This window comes from Phaethon aethereus (assembly GCF_964289735.1).
Source record: "Phaethon aethereus genome assembly, chromosome: 2".
In the NCBI taxonomy this organism is placed as follows: domain Eukaryota; kingdom Metazoa; phylum Chordata; class Aves; order Phaethontiformes; family Phaethontidae; genus Phaethon; species Phaethon aethereus.
Window position 1 is genome coordinate 141,098,378 of NC_138582.1, and position 20,379 is coordinate 141,118,756.

At 37.9% G+C, this 20,379-nt stretch overlaps 1 protein-coding gene across 1 annotated transcript in view; it reads left to right on the top strand.

Annotated features, from left to right (window-relative positions):
* THSD7A (thrombospondin type 1 domain containing 7A) overlaps nucleotides 1-20,379 on the top strand; it is a 199,780-nt gene that overhangs the window by 77,754 nt on the left and 101,647 nt on the right. Inside the window, exons 3-5 of the mRNA XM_082015333.1 lie at nucleotides 14,664-14,912; nucleotides 16,478-16,659; nucleotides 18,445-18,513. Of these exons, the coding sequence (XP_081871459.1) occupies nucleotides 14,664-14,912; nucleotides 16,478-16,659; nucleotides 18,445-18,513 (500 nt within the window). The remainder of the gene's footprint in view (nucleotides 1-14,663; nucleotides 14,913-16,477; nucleotides 16,660-18,444; nucleotides 18,514-20,379) is intronic.

The following is a 20,379-nucleotide window of genomic DNA, read 5'->3' on the forward strand; positions in this document are numbered from 1 at the left end:
GCTGTTAGCGTTGAGGACAATACTGATCCTCTGAAATGTTTCCTTTTTTTGGGTTTTTTTCGGTAAAAGTGGAGTTTGCTAGAGGTTCCACAGAGAGCCATTAAGCAACAGACTGTCAATGTAGAGAAACATAAAACGCATGTAAAAGTTAATTTTGAGTTACAAATCTGATTGCACTATGACAAGTGTGATGATTGTGCCTTATGTTAAGCCTATAATTGTCTATTGTAGTATATATTCTGGATTTGCTTTCTTCTACTCTGCCAAATTGTTTCTCTTGGGTCTTAAACATTTCCTCGTAATTGTCTTCCTGAGATCTTTTTGGGGGAAGTTTAGCAACAATGTTTTGGCTGTTTTTTTACAAGTCTAAGAAAAAAAAATATTTTCTTAGCAGTGTTTAATTCGTACAAGAGTTTTACTGAGATGCTTTTTTGAGAACCCACTGGCTTGGGGAAAAAAATTGATATTTGGAAGGACTGGAGCAGGTTATGAGCACAGACGTTTATAACTGTGAGAACATGGAACAGAACTAGAGTATCATCTTGGCCTGTATGTTTCTGCACTTCAGCAAAGATTTTGAAATTCACTGAAAAAGTGCATCAAGTTCCCCTGTAGCAGTTGGCCCACAGGCGTGGGGACAGCCTGCGGCTGCTAAGAGTCACTTAGCTCACATGGCTGCAAAAGGGGCTGTGGTTAAAGCAGTTCTGCCAGCATATAACTGCCTATTAAAAAAAAAAATAAATCCCAGGAATTTCTGCACTGTTTCCTTTCTCTTTCTCCATCATTTGGATATGGCCTGTTTATTTTGCTTAAGCTGGGACCAAAACACCCCCATCTGAATGGGGGGAGAAGTGGAGGAGACAGAGTAGGAAACTGTCCCCACCAGCTCTTCGGCTGCAGTCCCCAGAACTGGGTAATATTCCTCTGGCAGCACCTCTGTGGCAGAGACCGATTTGTGAAGCTGAACATTATTGATGACTTAAAGTGAGAATTCAAGAAACAACAGTAAAATCTTAGATATATTCAGAGCTTTTATTTCATTGTTGGGAAATAACCTTAAGCAATAACAGCAGTGGAACATAAAGGTGGGAAAGAAAAGCATCAAAAATTTAAGAAACGCTGACCAGTTCCTGAGCAGATTGATTCAGCCCCTTTATGCATTTGGTCTATTATCATGTTTCAATTTTTTCACCTTTGTCCTTCTCAGAAAGTAATTATTTGTTATTTCTTTTCATCTTCCTCACTGATTCTGTGCATTCATGCAATATCTAGCACACTATATCCACACCTTGTAACGAATTAAACTCACTTGAAAGTTTCCATGATGGTCTTATTGCAGCACTTTTCTAACTTTCAAGTTTGGGAGAGTTTGAGCTTTTATTTATTCCGCTATTATAGTTGAGACAGGAGAGATAACAGTAGGGCCAAAATTATTGAGTTGTCTTGCTAATTTTGGGCACCCAGTTTGAGGGTATATAATACCTGATTTTTCAACTTACTTCACAGAGACCTCTATCTGCTTAAAGCACAGCCACTGTATTCACTACTGGCCACAAGTCTTCAGCTGGATACCCAGGGACTGAGAATTGGAGAATGGCCAACTGAGTATTTAGGCTGATGAGCAAGTGATACTCAGGATGTATTGGCAGAAAAAGAGAGAATCTGCTCCCCTAGGATGGCATTTTAACTTTGTTGTTCTTTCCAGGTCCTGAAACCTAATCCAAGTGCTCAACTTCCAAATCTTGCAACAAATGCCTCCATCCACTTTATGAACTCTCACTCTTCTTCTAAGTTACAGAGTGTGTGAAGGAGGAAGGTAAAAAGAAAATACAGCATAAGCCTGTTGCTTTCTTGTGCCATTGATTTGGAGAAGCAGACAAGTCATCCTGAGGTATATGTTGTCAGCAAACAGAAAAGAGATTCAGACATGTAGTAAAGCAGCTTAGTTTGTTGGACCCTGTAATATATTCCTTGCTTAGAAAAGGCCTTAAAAGATTCTCTGTGCTCTCTGAGCTGCTCCATGAGGCAACAGGCAGAAAGGATGATGTGTATGAAGGTGGCAGCAGCTAAGCTGGGGCAGCTTCAAGGAGACTGGCTGTGGGAAGGTGAGGGAGTAGTAATGCAGAGAGGACAGGTTGTAGAGGTGAAGAAGCGTAAGCAACCTTTAACTTGTTCGTCGAGGACCAGATGGAAGCATCCATGTCTGCAGGTGTTTTCTATGTTACTGGAAAGGTAGCTTTGCAGCTGTGTTTGTAGAGGAAGTCTCCAAGCTCACCACATTATAAGGGTTTAGAAGCCTGCCCTGGTTTAACCCAAGCAGGCAACTAAGCACCACGCAGCCGCTTGCTCACTCCCCCCACAGCAGGATGGGGCAGAAAATCAGAAGAGTAAACTCATGGGTTGAGATAAAGACAGTTCAATAGGTAAAGTAAAATCTGTGCATGCAAGCAGAGCAAAACAAGGAATTCATTCACCACTCCCCATGGGCAGGCAGGTGTTCAGCCGTCTCCAGGGAAGCAGGGCTGCATCATGCGTAACAGTTTCTTAGGAAGACAAAATGCTGTAACTCCTTATGTCCCCCACTTCCTTCTTCCTCAAACTTCATATGTTGAGCATGACATCATATGGTATGGAATATTCCTTCGGTCAGCTGGGGTCAGCTCTCCCAGCTGTGTCCCCTTTCAGTTCCTTGGGCACCCTCAGTCTACCCGCTGGTAGGGTGGGGTGAGAAACAGAAAAGGCCTTGATTCTGTGTAAGCACTGCTCAGCAGTAACAAAAACATCCCTGTATTGCCAACACTATTTTCAGCACAAATCCAGAACATAGCCCCATACTAGCTACTATGAAGAAAATTAACTCTATCCCAGCCGAAAGCACAACAAAGCCATAATTTGTCCACTAACAGAGAACCCCTAAATATCACATATTTGGATAATGATCTATATACAGTCATCTTGATAAATTAACTTGGAATCACTTAGACCACTTGCTGTTAACAAATGGAGAACAGGGAAGAAGCAAGTCGTCTTGGAAGAAAAACATCCTGATATCTAAAAACTGCAGGGTAATTGTCAGGTGCATTAGGATAATAAAAATATAAAATATTAGAGAAACAGGATGCCTTCTGCCACTTTCCACTGTGCTTTTAGAATTTCCAGGAATTTGAAAGTCAGAAGCATCCTGTAGTTTTTTAATGTGATTTTGATGGAGACAGTAGTTTCTGTGGATATGCATAATATTATTCACTGGGTGTTCCTTTCTATTCTAAGTACCTGCTCCATCATCTTACTGAGGCTGGTGTTTTGACAGTGGCTTGTCACTATTGCTATACATTTGACATACCATGCCAAAATCTAGATTTAAAATGGAAACACGCACTGTGCTGAGTAACTGAAACAACAATGAACCATTTCTTTCTCCACACCATATTTTAACTCTTTTCATATAGTGAACAGTTGTTCTGTCATTTAAATGTATGACATTCATATATTTCTGTGCAAAGTGCCAAGATTGGATGCCTTTCTAGAATATATTTTTTATTCAAATACATGTAATTGGTTTTCCTTAGCAAAATATAACGGCTTGTAGTGAGGGTTGAACTACATGTTCTGATAATCTCTTCTGGCCATAAATCCTATGAATGAAGAAATGAATTCTATGAATGAATGCTGTGTTGAATTTCTAGCCTTAATTTAGTAAGAAATTAAGATACACAGTTGTAAATGGAATTACGCACTGAGATCTTTAACAAAGATTCTCCTACACTCTACTCTTATGCATTTTATCTATTCTGCCTCATTGTCAGAGAATTTTTGTTAATTGATTTCAATATGCCTAAATGAATAAATACCAATCAAGCAATATTTTTTCTAAATTTTGAACATCTTTATATCGGTATCATATCATAGTCTGTAAATAGTCCCATAAGGAACAAACTGGAATGTATTACTTGTTTAGAGTTATTTTGTTTTTTCTATTAATGTGACTGCTAAGCGCAGTCTGGAACATAGAGTATGCCTCTGTTTTCTCAATGAGCTTTTTAAAGTTATGGTACAGCATATGCAGCATCCTCCTGGGAGATACTGTCGCCCAAGGAGCGGGGGACTGTACAGGTTGGGAAGTCACAGAGTTCTGCTTTGCTTTTCAGGTCCCCAGAACAGCAGCGTTGTGTACTTCAGTGCCTAACTTTCAGTGGTCCTACTGACAATAAAATGCCCAGCCTACTTCCTAATATTGACCACTTATTTTCAAATATTGGAGACTGAAATGAAACCAGTGGTGTTGTCAAAGATAAGCATCAATACAGGGAACAAATTTAAAATATATATATATAGTAATATAATTTTCAAGAATATATTTTTTTGCATTTCAACTTGACTGTTGCTTATTTTTATTTACAAAGTTTGGCATTGTGTTTATTTTTTCTTTGCTTATAACTCCATGAATCTAACTGTTAGTTAGGCTCAAAGTGAATGCTGGTTAATGCTATGTAACAAAAATTCCCACTGACAAAGAGAAATCCCCCCAGAAACCTTTAATAAGTCATCTATGTGGACTACTGCCAAATAACCTGCTCTATAAATTTTAAAATTATCTGTAGCACGGGATGTGCATTCGTGTCACTCTATCATTGGACTGTGAAAGATAGCACCTCTCTCTAAACGCTTCTGCTTTCTTGTCTCCTACTCTCATGGTATCTGCAACAGCCCCACAGCAGCTTTTGTTGCCACTCATTTAGTGTTGCTTTGCCTGTATTAGCCGATACATTTTTCCTTGACACAGTAGTTGTAATCTGTTTTCTTTTCTCCCACAATGTAGAAAGCCTGAGTGGTTTTGATTTTTTCAAAACTATTTTGGCTGTGCATCTTTGTTGGCAGAATTAATTAGAGTTGTCAAAGGATCATGGGAAAGTAGTGTTGTGAAAAGCATTTAGGTGGACAGTGCTTGAATTGTAAATGAATAAAACTGGCCTCATTGTTTGTGTGATTATAACAGCCCATTATACTGTGAGGCACTAACAGTTTCTCAGAACAATGTACAATATGACAGTGCAGCTGTAGGGAAAATGAATCAGGACTATGTCATGAGGGATACTCATTACATTTGCCACTAGGAAAAAATACAGATACTGTATTTTCACTAACTTCTTTAAAGAAACTAGTGTGTACCATGCATAAACTGAAACTCTCAAGGATAACTAGACTTTACAAATTACATTTTATATCTTCAGAATAACTCACGGGGTTTATCTAAACTCTGGATTTAAAGTACCTTTCTACTATTGCTGCTGTCTAGTACCTGCTTATTAAACAGAATAATTGTTTTCATTTGAATTTATTTATGATAAAATAAACTCTTTTTCTTTATACCAAAGAGTTTATCACAATCTCTTTCAAAATCCAGCTATATCTTTGATCCGAGAATGATATAGAATTTGATTGTTTTGCTTTAGAGGTTAATGCATCCAACAGGCTGTATGAACTCTGAGTATAACACTGCATAGAAGGCAAATACCTTGTTGTAACTCATTGGGACATTGTGCTTGATTCTTGTCTCTGTATGTTAACTCCAAAATCCCTATTACTCATACGAGCATCTTTTAAAGTTCCATGGTGGTCAGATAAAGAGCAAGGAGGAGATACTACACATGCAATATTAAGATGTGGATTTAGTCCCAGATAACACCAAGGGTTAATATTCAGCATGAGTATTACTGGATTTCCTCAGGCCTTCTGATCAGTAGAGTGATCATTCAAAATTGCTGTAGAAAATTGCACACGTGGGTACATATATTTCAAAGGTTGATTTGACCTTCTGACCTGACCAGATTAGTGATGTGAGGATCTGGTCTGTGGGACTGCCCACGGGTAGTCAGATTTCCCAGCAGTGTAAGCCTGAGCTTTTCTACAGTGCGATGCTAATGAGTGTTGTGGTACATGTTTTACCCCTTGACTGTGAGGTTAGAGTTAGGAGAAACAGACATGGTCTTTGGAGAGTGTTCCTTACAGTCTCGCATTTCTTTTGGCAATTTACTGAGATTTAAGCAAACTTTAAGCAGTCTACTGAGAAAAGTAAAATATGCTTGTATTCAAATCCTATTTTAATTTCTTTATTTGTTTTAAAGATTCTTTGGGAGTTGGATCGGTGTTCTTTCATGGCTGTAGGATGTCTTGCAAGGACACTGTTTGTCCAACTTAGTGGTTTGTTTTGGTGGGGTTTTTAATTGTTATATTTTGAGTCACAAATGTACTTTCTGATTCTTTTCCAAAAGCTTCCTCTAGCTTTAGTTTGCCCTTCAGTCAAAAATGCAACCTCTACAAGACTGCTTCTGTGTATTTGTATTTGTGTGTGTAATGTTGGTTTTCAAGTGCTAAACTAACATCTAGTTTTGGTGTTCTCTAAGCAATTTACTGTTCCAAGTACTTCTGCAGACAAGTTTGGTCAAATGGCCTTTCATCTTGTGGCCAGTGGGAAAAATTGAAAACCATTTTGCTAATGGTATTCAATGATGTAATGTCTCATGAGATCAGCGAGAATTCAAGAGACTCTCATGGTTCCTGATGATACAGCTGGTTGTGGGAGGTGCCTGATGGTGTGCAGGACATTCAAGGCCAGGAAATGGTTAAATTATTCTGCTCTGAATGAGCCAGCTGTGTTTTCTTTTATCTGCCAGATAGTCTTTGCTCTTCTTCCTTAGTATTTAGATAAAGCCACTTAAAAACCTGTTAAAGGATTCTGGATTTCTTTAGCAGGTTCATTGTGCTTTGATCTGAAACCTTCAGAAGTAGCTCCCTTTTTCTGCTGAACTGCTGAACCTCCTCATATCATACTCAGTATGGGTTTCTTCCAGGAAGCTAGCCTAGTTCTTTATTATGTCGTCTTCACTCCTCTCAAGTTTTTAATTTGTTCATTCATTCATTCAATCCTGGGTTTTGAAAAAATAATTACATCATGAGCTTGTATTTCTTTGCTGAAAATGGAGTAGCCTCCTTCAAAAACAATGGTAAAGTACCATCCTCAAAGGTGCTCGGGTTGAATTCCTCAGAAGACAGATTGGGTTCTGACCCCACACCCTCTCTGATCACAAAGGATCAGGGGTGTGATATATAATCCCTGTAATACTATATAGTATGGAAGAGGCAAGGGGAGGAAGAACACCATTTCTTCCTAGGTTTTTGTATGATGTCTGACAATGTAGATGTCTGTTGAGTGTCTCTTAACAATGCCTGCTGTGCTGAGCTCTCGTGAGGATGGTAAGATATGCGAGTGCTTGCTTTCCACACCAGGGCTGAGGGTAGGTCGGCCATGCCAGGACCGAGGCAGCCTGGGCAGACTTGTAGGGTGCATTTACAGGGAACTTTAGAGCCACAGGAGCAAAGAGCCCTTGGGCATAATCTACTACTGCATCAAATACTGATCCAGGCTTGAAAGATCACAGTTTTCAATTTACAGGTAAAATTAGACTTAAGTCCTTTTCAGTCCAGCTCTAACTCCATGGCTTTTGTTTCCCTTGTGTGCCAAAAATTTATGTTGGCATGAGTCTTTTTCCTGAACTGTAGCCATGTTATTCATTTCAGAACAATGGAAATCTCTGTATGTAATCAAATGGAAAATCATCTAGAGAAAAAATAAATATATCTGAATTCCAAGAGAATGTATATAGTGAATGAAAATAAGGAATAATAGCTGTGAAATGTCATTAAAGAAAACCAAAGCTGAATGCTAATAACGGCAAAGGAATAGAGAAAATATGGCAAAATAGCACAGACACAAATTATTGAAGAGACTATTTGGCTTGCACGAACCTTGTCAATTGGGCTCTGTTAATTTACATAATAGGTAAAAACAGTAAATAGCGGTTCTCGTTAAATATCAGCACTGGGTGGATGAATTGAATTTGTAATAAAGAACATGTTCTCCACTGTACTATTTTAGATTTAAATCGCAAACCTTTCACTGGAGCTCGGTTACATGTGAACATATTGAACAGCTGCATTGGGAAAAGCACCAAACTGATCTTCAGAATGACATCTCCTTAATATGTTGGAGATATGGCCTCAGATTTCCATTAACTTGTAGATTGTCCAGATACAGTAATGTACAGATATTTTGGGATTGTCCTCTGAATCTTGAACAGCCCTCAAATCCAGGCCAGTTTTACATCTCAAAGTTGCACATGTAGTAGAAAGGATTGCAGGCTATAACTGTGTTCAAATAAAATGAGACTAAGTGAAAGAGAACTCTTGGACCTAACAAAGAAACAGTCGAGGGCAGAGCTTATAGAAGTCTCTGAGCCCACAAATGCTACAGAGAAAGTGAATAGAGCATGGTTATGCAAAGCCTGAAGCCAGAAAATTAAATTAAAAGTGAAATTTTAAAGTAAAAATAGCTATCTACAGATATCGATGAGTAAAAAGGGTTTGTAACATTGTTTCCAAGGTGATCTAGATACCAAAATCTTACCTGGGTTCAGAAAGTGTTTACACTAATTCATGGAGGAAACCTTTATAAAGGGCTCGTTAGTGCAAAGACACAACTTGTTTTCAGGAAGTCTTTATGCCACAGTTTGTTGGAAAACTGGAGGGTCTGTTGGGAAAGAGTAACCGAGTGCTTGCTATCTTTCCGTTTTTGCCCTCCATCTGCTACTGCCAAGGCAGATATAAGACTGCATGGATTATTAGTTAGAACCATGCAGCCATTCTCACGCTGCTTGTTTGTCTTTTCTCATTAACTCTTATTTCTAGTTATCAGTCCAATATGATATGGAGGAAACACCAGCAAAAGTAGAAAATCTCTTAGTTGTACAAGTAAGTTATTTATAGCTCATGGAGTAAAATGTCTTGCTTAAAAGCTATTTATTTTTTCCTTTTCATTCTCCATAAATGTAGAGATCAGTCCTATGGTCATGCATTTGACTTTATGCATGCAGTATGCATGGCTTTATCTATTGGAAAAAATAAAAAGAAAATTCCTCTGAGTTGAGCTTATAGAGGAGGAAATTCCAATGGTCTCTTCTGTGACTTTTCTATACAATTTAAAGGATAACTTTTGAGACTGAGATTACAGACGCTCTGACTGTTCATTGGCATATAAAATCAAGTTGCCCTGGTTTTTAAAAATTGTAAAAGCATGATTCACTGTCTAACAGAAATTTAGGATACCTCAGAATTACCTCTTGACTAATGTAATTTTATCACATTTAAAAGCTTATCTTCCAATGAAGAGACCGCTTTCAACTGCACAGCTTGCTCATTTGTTCGTAGGTAATATGGTGCAATTTGCCCCAGGCTTATGCCTCAAGCTTCATTCTCTATGTGTCCATAGCCTTAATTATCCTATAAATTACTTTGAATCCCTAGGGGGAACCTTCCTATCCAAAGAGACATTTAGTTTTTATTTATTGCTGTAAGAGCAAAAATCAGGCTACAGAATGTGAGTAGACACAAATTCCTGACCACACATCTCCAAAAGAGGTTGAACAGCAATTATTTTGTATTTTGCCCTTTGAACCAGCACTGCTTTTTTCTTTAGTTCATTTAGCTAATCTAAGTCTTTGAGGTCACGAATAGGTTTGATGTTGGCTTAATAGCAATAGGGCTCATTCATCTCCTATGATGTTTTGTTTTGCTTGGGATTGCCTTCTCTTTCCACTACGTCATCTACGTGCTTGTATACTTGAAGCTTCAGTTCCGCACTATACCTTTTGCCTGAAGACCTTGTCTCAAACCACAGCCTTACTTCATATTTTATAATGTCCTCTTCCCTGCCAAAAGGCAGACACTTAGGACACTGTCCTTTGAATAACAATTGGACTTCATGATCTTAAGGTCTTTTCCAACCTAAAGGATTATATGATTCTATGAATGTATTCACTGGGTTGAGAGCAAGTTCCTGCGGACTATACGTTACCCCTATGCTCTCTTATTGTATCCAGTCTGCTTTGTTGACTTATAACAGCATTTTAATGCAGTTCATGTAATTTTCTTTGAGTTTCACAAGCAATTATCTGGACAGAACTGTATGGGTTGATAGTGAGGACTTATTTGTGCGCTCCCTGCACTTTTTGAATGGCTAACTTTGCATATAGTGTATGCTTAGGTGTTACTGAAAGTACACAAAGCATGGAGATGTTTGATGCAAAACTTCTAGTGATTTAGGTGGTATCATGAAATGAATTTAACAATCTGTTTTTATCTTCTGATCTGTTTCTTACCCATTTGCTATTTCTCCTGCGAGAAGATTCATCCAACTTTGGGTAACTAAATCAGTCACATAAATATATCAGAAAGTGCAGAGCGATCTGCATGAAACTAAGCTTTGCTTTAAATTATTTGTGGAGGTCAAATCTATAACATTAGGTACCAAACCCAGAAGACACTATTTTCTGTAACAATGATGTTCCCAGATCTTGATTAAGAATCAATCTGTGCAGTTTCTTGGATCAGACATTTAAAGAAAATGTTACCAACCTCTTCAGCTAATGTATTATATATGCTGAACTTTTTAAATGGCACATGTATCTTTCAGACTTAGCATCTTTATACAATACAGTATTAGTAAGTTTAGTTATGAAAGTCTGTCTATATATAGTCATCTGCAACTGAAAGGTACGAGAAACATCTGTTACTTTTGGTAAGTTTGAAAGTTTGAAAATCTTTTCCAAATATTTTGAAGGTGTCAAGAGTCAAAAAAGAAGAAGAAAAAAGATCTTTGAGAGGGGACTTCGAAACATCAAATTTATTGTTCCCAAATTTCCCAGGAAAGAGGGATATGTGGAGATGCAACATGAAATTAAGTGTAGATTAGTTTAGTTGCACGTAATAGGTATACATGCACTCGGTACAGGGAAAGGTGGTAGTGAGGGAAAAGATCTGTAATCTGCTCTGGAAACTACTGTATTACCTCCAAAGAGATTGAAGTACTTAACAATCATTTACTTAACTAAAGAGTTTTAACTCGGTCTTGTTTAGAGAGATTTGTGATACTGAGAGTTTAAATGTGATGTTTCCGTAGTCCCTACTTGATCTAGAATGCAACACTAAGAGTTGCAGGTCTTGCAATCCAGTATTCCTTCTTCTGCTGCGTGCAACATGAAGGAAAACTCTTGATAATGGCCATTTGCAATTAGCTTTCACAGTTTCTCTAACTTGTTCAAACAAGTGTTAGAAGAAGAAACCAGCTAATTTGCTTATCTGACACTTCTTTTTCTAGTTGCAACTGTCTCTGCCCTCTCACAAAAATAATATGACAGTATGTATAACAGTGAAGAGATTGTTTGCTGGTGACTTACAATGATATCTGTTACTTGTTGGTATTTACATAATACTGCAAGTGGTGTGTGGTTTTAATAAGCAAGCAAGAAAATAAATGGATAACTCACTTTGCCTCTTGTTTCTCTCCCTAGTAATAGTTATGTTCTGATTAGAAGAACTTAAGATCTTGATTGGTTTATATTTCATTTTAAATTTAGTAGTTTTATAAGTAAATACTTTAAGTGAGGCATGCTTTAACTCTATTGGTTTTCTTCTCTCGAAGATCACAAATAAACAACGGGGTTAGTGACATGGTACAATTCTCTTTGGGTCCTCTTCATACCTGCATATGGAAATAATTCATAACAAACAAGATAAAATTATCATTCTAATTATATAAGCTATATCAACAGCAGCTTTTAATAAAAAATAAAGTGAGCATGAAGTGGAAGGTACTAGCCTACTGAATCTATGCCACTGACCAAATAACTCTTCATCAGAGTCCTGTGAACAAATCTAGGTGTAAATTTTAAAAAATATTTTTCATCATGATTCACAGAGGGACTTCAGCATCATGACATTCAAGATTACAGGGGTACTGAAAAGTGACAAACTTCAGGAGGTCTTTTTGCATATATAGCAATTACAGTTTAAGGATCTATGAAATGAAATTTTTTTGTCTAAAGTTGCAGTATTATATAAGCATATGCTTATGTTGAATTCTTTGTGAATGATCTAGTAGCAATTGGAATCTGAAAAGGGCCTGAGACCTATAGTAATCTTTCAGGAAATGACTATATCCTCTAAAAATTGATAGATATCATTAGTTTGCAGGGCTGGCCTTAGTTTTAAGTGGAGTTGATAGACAACTTTCTAGTTGTCTATCTAGTTGAACTATCTAGTTCAGTTTAGCAACTGTTTTTTTTTTTTATTTATGGTTATGGGAAAACATTTTTCCTCAGTACACTGACTTGATTTTGTCAGTTTTTTCCACTTTGTTCAGAAAATCTGTGATAAAAATTCCTTTTGAATTTAACTAGCTCAGAATATTATTTTTTTGAAAACTCATAAGTGCATTAGTTTTGAGCTTGATTGCAGCTCAAGGTCTCGTTTCTCCTGTGCATCAGTCATTCTACAAAACTTTAACTCTTTGTTAAAGGGTCACCTTTAGGGTTTGTGACAGTTAGGGGATACAGGAAGGTTGAAGGTAGTGTCAATGAAGGAAGATTATTTATTTATTTATTTATTCAGTAAAAACAACTTCTGAAAATGAATACTAGTCTTTCTCATGTAACACTTCTCCAAAATAAGTTTTGAAGCAGATTCAAAGCCCATGGAGTATTACACATCATTAATTGACCTCTTCACTCTGCACCAAAGGTACTTTGTGGTGGCAATTTTGTGCATGTTCCCTGGCAATATGTATCTATAATTAAACTCAGCCCCAGTCACAGTAGGAGTGAAGAGGCTGGTTTTGTCTTCTCTCAAAGGAGTCACATTGGAAAGGACCTTGGGAGGTGATGATATGTCATCTGTTCTCCAGAAGGATTTGCAAATACTGCCCATGTTAGAATCCATAAGGAATAGATCTTTTCTCCAGTCATTAAAATGTGTGTCTTTGTGGGAGAAATGAGTCTGTATGTTTTTTTTCAAAGGTACAGAAACTGCTATATTGGATTTGACAGTACTGTAGTCCTATACCAGATGGGGCTAGATGAAGGTGTATGAAGTCCATTATCAAAGAAGAATTTTCTCAAAAGATTAGAGTGTCTTTCACCCCAAACAGGGTGTAGTTTTTGTCTTTAAGCAGAAAAAATGGTGTCTATCATGTGTTAGGGTTTTTTTTTTCCCCCCACATAATAAGAACATAAGGAATCCCCTACTGAGTAATCCCCTATGGACTGTGAAGCCCACCGGTGCCTCCACCCTGTTGCCTGCAGCAATGGTGAAGGGAGATGCTATTTAGAGACCAACCATACGAGCTCTGGCTGCCTTTTGCAGCCCATTCCCTTTGTATTCCTGTAGTACCCAAAGACAGTATTTTAGGGATGGTGGCAAGTGTAGCATTTCCCTAGTCTTTTTAGTATCCATATGTAGGCCTATTGTCCACAAATTCATCAAGCCTCTTTATGAACACGCTGCCACTGTCTGTCTCCGCAGCCAAGGTCTTCTGTTAGCAAGGTGTAGCATTGCTCTGCCTCTTGTACATAAAAGTACTTCCATTTATAGTGTTTTCAAATCTCCTATTAGTCTCATTCAAGTATCTCTAGTTCTAGTATTATAAAAATTTTTAATAGCAGTTCAACATGATGTTGGATATATAGGTACGGCAAAGTTTTGTATAGCAAAAAAATTGTTGTAAATATTCATTATTCTGTATTATTTTCTATTCCATTAGAAGGAAAAAAAATGAGCCTTTGTTGTGTTGTTTATAGGACTGGTACTGAACAGAGCTTTCATTGTGCCATCTGCAGTGCAGATAAAACTTTTCCCTGCCTGTTAACTACTTCAGAAGCCAGAATTTTATTCCAGAACAGCCAGGATAAATACATTTTGTTGTAATTATAATTAAGGAGTTAAAGTTATGATCACTTTAATTGTATTTTAGCTTTGCTATTACTCATTTTCCTGTTGTAAATCAGGCTTTAAAGTAGAAATAAGTTAGTTTCTCATTAGAACGTAACATTTAAAAATGCAGAGGCATTTAGAGGGAGAAAATTTTGCTGACAACCTATGTGATATGCGAATCAAGCAATCAGATGGAGAATGGAAATGAAATGACGGCCTTCATGGGGAACAGGAAATTAAGGCTATGGTTTCACTTCAGCAGGGAAGGCTCTATTTTAAGGGAGAGATTGTTCCCCTTTCAGATCATGAGACATCACTGTGGCAATATACCAGCTGTTAACAAAGCAAATAACTAGTGACTAAGTATTCAATATATTTGATACTGTGTTTTTAAACAATTTATTGTCTGGAAATCAGGAGAAGATGACACTGAGCACATCATTCTCTTCTAAAATGTTGTATAGCCATCTCTGTTATTGATCCTTCACTTTCTTTTTGTTTCAAGAAAAATAATTCCTAATATTGCTAAATAATACCTAAAAAGAAAAAATAAGCAGTGAAAATTTCATGTAATTGCCTCTTTGTACTTCTGTTTTAATTTTGATCACAGATAGGGCAATACTGGTCACTTCTAACTATAGCAAATCTTATGTATGTGGTTTGAGTCAGTTTAACCAAAAGTCCTTTTGTCCAACTTTTTAGGATCAAATACATGTGGACTGGAACTTAACAGTTTTACAAATATTTACTGATTTTTGCATGTTGCAATGGACAGCACTTTTCCGTAGGAGTTCATGACTGTGAATATGTGTCCTGAAAATCGTAACGCTCTCTTATTACAGCTTTTGCAAGCAAGAGAAATTGCCCATTACGTTCCAGTCCTGCGTGATCACGAAGGAGTGCCAGGTGTCAGAGTGGTCAGAATGGACCCCCTGCTCCAAAACCTGCTTTGACATGACAACCCCCAAAGGGAACCGTACAAGAGCACGGACCATTAAACAGCTCCCTATTGGCAGTGAAAGCGAATGCCCACAATTAGAAGAAACAGAGCACTGTGTTTCTCAAGGAGATGGTGTGGCACCATGCATTACGTAAGTTGGTTCATTTCAGTTCTCATTATACTAAAATGAAGAATTTCAATTAAGCATACAGGGCTGGTAATGGAATACCGACCAAATCATTATTAAGGAAATAATAGGTTTGATTTTCTTTTTTTTAAGTCCTTTGCTTTTTCAGTGCTTTCCTTAAAAGCCTGAAGTCTGCACATAGCTGTCCTTATAGTGAAATCACTTCCTCTTCTAAACACAGGAAAAATACCAAATACATAATCTTTTCATTATTGCTAACTTTTAAAAGAGAATATTTGTGCATATGCAAGCACAGTCCAGACCATAAAAAATTGTATTAATTTGTCAGTGATCTTTTCCCTACATAACATCTCTACCAAAACCATTGTTTTCTGAAGTACTTGTCTGTTAGCAGACAAAATGCTGAACATAACGAAGAGGTGATAAACATCTGTTTAGCAAATAGCCTTTTTTAGTGAGACTTGTATTCATCACAGCAAAGGCGGGACTGGGCCCCCAGTGTATCAGAGAGGATAACAGTGGCAGTAAATAAATAAACAACTCTGTTTAAAGTTCAGGAGAAATGATAGCAAGCACTTTATGATTCAAGAGGCTGCTGTAATCCTTATCAGCTAATCAAGATTAATATTAGAGTCCCAACTGTGCTTTTTCTTTATCACACTGAGAAGAGGGTCTGGAGAGATGTCACTTGATGCTAAGCATCTTTGACTGCGGTACATATTTTTCATTTAAGAGTTGAAATGTTATCTTTCCCTATCTCCAGCCACATTAGAAAACATTTCACTTGATTTAGCCTTAAAGTACTTGTTGGGTAGAGAATTCTGTGACATTTCTCATGGCTCGTAATCCTGACTGGGGTTTTAACTGGGAGTCACAGATCTTCTTTCCTGTGCATTCACTGATTAGAAAGCTCACAGCTTCTCATCATTCATCAGTACCCAGCAGGGATGCTTCAGTACTGCAGAGCCATCTTCCTCTTGATGGTGAAAAAGGAACTTGCTGAAAGGCTTTTCTGAAGTAATAATAAAAAACCACAATTATACTAAATATTCAGGAGTAACTTCTGTCTCTCTTATCAAAGATGAACAAGAATTTTTGGTTTGTTTTTGGAGGGTTGGGTGGTTGGTTTTTTTGCCTTTCTCCTTTTCTGGCTCATGTTTCTCAGCATGCACATTTCTTTGATAGTTTGGTTTATATAAATTGTCTATCTCTAAACAAATGTTGAGAGCCACAATCTTTAAAGTTTGCTTATCTGAACACAGAATATATGTCTCTGTATATCAAGTTTTTCTTCCCTCCAATAAAATATTTATATGTGCAGTATGTTTCAGGAATTGAACAGAAAAGATCATCTTAAAAAGTAGTGCTTTCAAAAGTGAAATAACAGAGGAGAAGTTTCCACCCACATAAGATATCAGACTTAACACATCTTTGTGTACAAGAAATTGTGGGGATCAGGCTTTTTAGAAAATGAATAAAGCTATTAAGGTGTTTCAGGTTGTATAACTTAGTGCTGTGTGAAATGATTTTATGATTTGTAAAGACTCAATTAACCAAATTTGATCCAGGTATGGTTGGCGGACCACAGAGTGGACGGAATGCCGTGTCGATCCTCTCCTTAGCCAACAAGACAAGAGGCGAGGAAATCAGACGGCGCTGTGTGGAGGTGGCATTCAAACCCGGGAAACGTACTGTGTGCAAGCTAATGAAAATCTACTCTCCTATTTAAATACCCTCAAGGAAAAAGAAGGTAAATTTGATTCACTTGCAACTGAATTTGTGTGAAATCAGAGCATTTCAGCATTCCAGAGCACCTTGACAGCCATTGCCTTCTGTCAAGAATGCCTTCTTACCTTGCAGGTTACTGTTATTTTCTAGTTCAGATGAAAATACTTAGTGGCAGTAGCAGAGAATTCGTTCTATATGCTGCAAGTATTGGTTCCTACTATAAATGACTATTTCCTAATATTTGCTGAAAAATACTATCTTATGTAAGGCTGTCTCTCAATAGTAAAGAGCATAGGAAGGTGGGTTCCTGCAGATTTTCTGTGTGTTCTTCAGCTGGATTATGAACGTGTGTGGTTTGATGTGCTGAAGGAGTATGTCAGTTATTGCATGTAATAAAAATATGACTAGATTTCATTCTCAAGGAATTGATTTTTTTAATTTTTCTTCTTTTCTTGATTTGGTCAAGTTCTTAAGCTGCTTTCAGGACTTCAAGCCAATATAATTTCATGGGTTTGTTTCCCTAACTGAAATAGAGAAGAGGTTATTCCTTGTCACTGTTTCGGCCTGTACAGCTTCTTAAGAAAAGAGAGAATACCTTAGGAGACAAAATCTTTAATTAGTTTGGTAATATTGGTAGTAATATTGGTAGTAATGTCGGTAGATTAAGAACAACACTCGAGCATTTTATGTTACATCGTCTTCTGCATACTAATGCAGCGCTATAGATTTAGAAATTAGTGAATTAAGCTAAATGCATTTAGCTTGTTAATTAAATTTTATCCTCCTCTGTAGCTGTTTCGTATGAACACACTTTATTATTAATAAATAAATAAAAACAGCCACATAGTTCAGGAAAAGCGACGTCGTTACACAAGTTACGTGTAATACAATATTTACACCAGAGCTGACCAAACCGTGGGCCAGTGAGGAGTCTGCTGTGGGTTAAAGGTACTCCTAAACTTGCCGTAGAGGTAGAGTTTGTGGTCAATGTTAATGCTGGCATCCATTTCAGAGCGACTGCTCGGATCCGTAGGGTGTGACTTGTGTGCTCCCTGGGCCCCACATCTGTATTTATTAAAGAAGCAGCTTTCAAGCCGCTTCATTTAATGCAAATCAGCTTCTGCCCAAGGGGTCTTAGGAAATCGCCTGAGTTTAGATGCCTCTGCCTTAGAGTAAAGGAGTAAAACCTCCCGGCCAAGGAGGTAACAATAAAATCAGTGGCAGCTTACTGTTCAGCATGATGATTAGGATTTTGGTAGCCTGTGAAGTCTCGCCGGCTTAGGTGGGTGTGAAATCTGCCCTTATCAGCGTGTGACAGGAATATGCGGAGCCCATCAGGAGGCAATCTCTGCAGGCCCCAGAAAGCTGATTAAAATGTAACTCGTCTTTGGATGCATAAACATGAGAACAGTATTTCAAGAGTTGAAACTAGGGGTGAAGTGGGTCTTAGTTTAAAAAGGAGCTCTGGGGTGTTTCCGAATTAAGGGGCAGATTTTCAGAAGAGCTGCTTCTCCACTCGTCCTGCCTCTCTCTCCCTTCCATCTTGGATTTGGTGTGGGCAAGAGCTGCTCTCTGGGCCCTCCTAGGAACAAGCAAATCAGTGCCTCTAAAAATGACACCATTTGAAAACGAGGAGTAATTTGAGGATGGAAGAAAGCTGGGGGAGACACCGAGCAGTTTTAGCCGTGGGGAAACGCCTTCATTTCAGTGCAGTTTGCTGTTGGCTGTAGTGAATGCTGTCTCGGTAAGGCTGCTTTGAAGACCTCCGTTCTCATATACTCATGGTGGCGTTTCCCTGTTATTTCAGAAAGTCAGTCACAGAGCAAGTCGAAGGCTAGTGCTGCACCTCTGCTATCGATCACTTTTGAAATAACAGGTAGGTAAATTAAGGCCGTGAGCTGGCCTTTCAATCAAAAGTGTGGTAAGGAGGGAACATCCCTTTCAGGGGAACTACGTCGGCTGTATGTGTATAATTAACATGTTTATATAGCTATGAAATAGTTTAACGGATTTATGCATTCTCAGAAAATTCAAGATCAGTTTGAAAGGGACAGGCCCGAACTCAAACTAGTGAAGTTCATGAGCTAGCTAGGACACCAGGGCGGTTCCCTCCTCCCACACCTGAACTACTTGTTGTAGCAAGTGACTGATTTTCTTCCTGATTCTGAGCACTGGGAATTGCTCTCACTGCGTTCATCACAGCTGCTATTTCCAGTCCCTTTTGCAGATTTAGAACACCGAGTTAAGGCTCCAGCAAGAATTTGAAATTTGAATACATAGCTGAGCCAGAATCCCTCATGGCATTCAGGTCTGTATTGTCTCCTATCAGAATTCGTAAGTTTAGACCTGAGGAAGAAGAGGGAGTATTGTGTGTAGTAATTAGGCATCTGACAATCAAGATTCTTGGAGGCCACTGTCATTCTGCCATTTACTTGCCACTGACTTACATTGTTTCATGTCTAATCACCTATTTAACGGGTTTAGTCATGAAGTCGCTCTCCCAGTAAGCCTATGAGGTAGGTCGTGTCACCTTTTTCCAAGTACCTTTAAAACTCTTGATGTAGAATGAGGATAGGAGGAAAGATCCTTTATAGGAATAAATTTATTCTACATCTGCAAACACACACTTGTTGCCCTGTTAAACATAGAACTGCTGACATACATGGGGCTGTGCGGTTGCCTAGAGGACCAGGTCCTGAATTACCTGCTGTCCTTTGATGACAGCATTCAGCATTATAGAAAATGAGGGGAGAATGTGTATTCTTTCATTGTTTGTCATAATGTGTTTTGGACTCGGGTTTTTCTCACTTTTTTGGAGTGAGAGCACTTTCCTTCTTCTCCTTCTTTTCCTTCTCCTTCCTTTGGAGTGAGACATTTCCTTCTGTTGTTTACTGTGAAACCAGAGTAACAAATGACTAGAAGGAGGAATAAGAAGTTGTGTCTGCTTATGCTGATGCAGCCACATAAAAATTCAGTCTCTTCGCCAGCCTGGTCGTTACTGGGCACTCGTTTGTTGAAGGTTCTTAGAGAAGAATGGGAAGGTTGATACACCAATAAATGTAACATCCTTAAGAACAGAACTGTGTTTTTTCTTTTCAGGTCTTTTTAAAATGCAGTCATTTAAAAAACATTTTATATACAAGGGTATATAAAATGTATTCAGCTAAAATTTCTTAATACAGTAGATGATTTGAGGACAGGGTGATTGAATCTCTTTTTAGTTTTTAGGTCACTCCCTCAAACCGGAAAGTCATACAAAATCGAGTCTAATTTTATATTTAGACTAAAGGAGAAAGAGAGATTATCAAAATGCATTCACTTTTCTTTCCATTTTTGGCCCAAAATTTGGTCAAATTCCACATAGAGCTTGTGGCATTACACAGAATCTAATCAGCATTCATCATCACTGCCAAGGAGTAAGGAACAATCTTTATTGCTACCACAAGAGAGTATGAAAGGACAGAGATAAGACATGGTTTTAGATTGTAAATGCCTGCATCCAGCATCATCTTCTCTCAAAGCGTCTTTGCTGAACAATAAGCAGAGCTAAGCTCATTTATACTTTTTTGATGCTGGAAGAAATCCATTTAAATTGATGGGGGCAAGATGTTCATAAGATACCCAGGCAAGGCTAAATTTTCTTACTTTACTGTCATCTCAAAGAAAGAATTCTGACTAATCCTGGGTGAGATACATCCTGAGTCTTCAATGATGAAAAAAAATTTTAATAATCTGGAATATA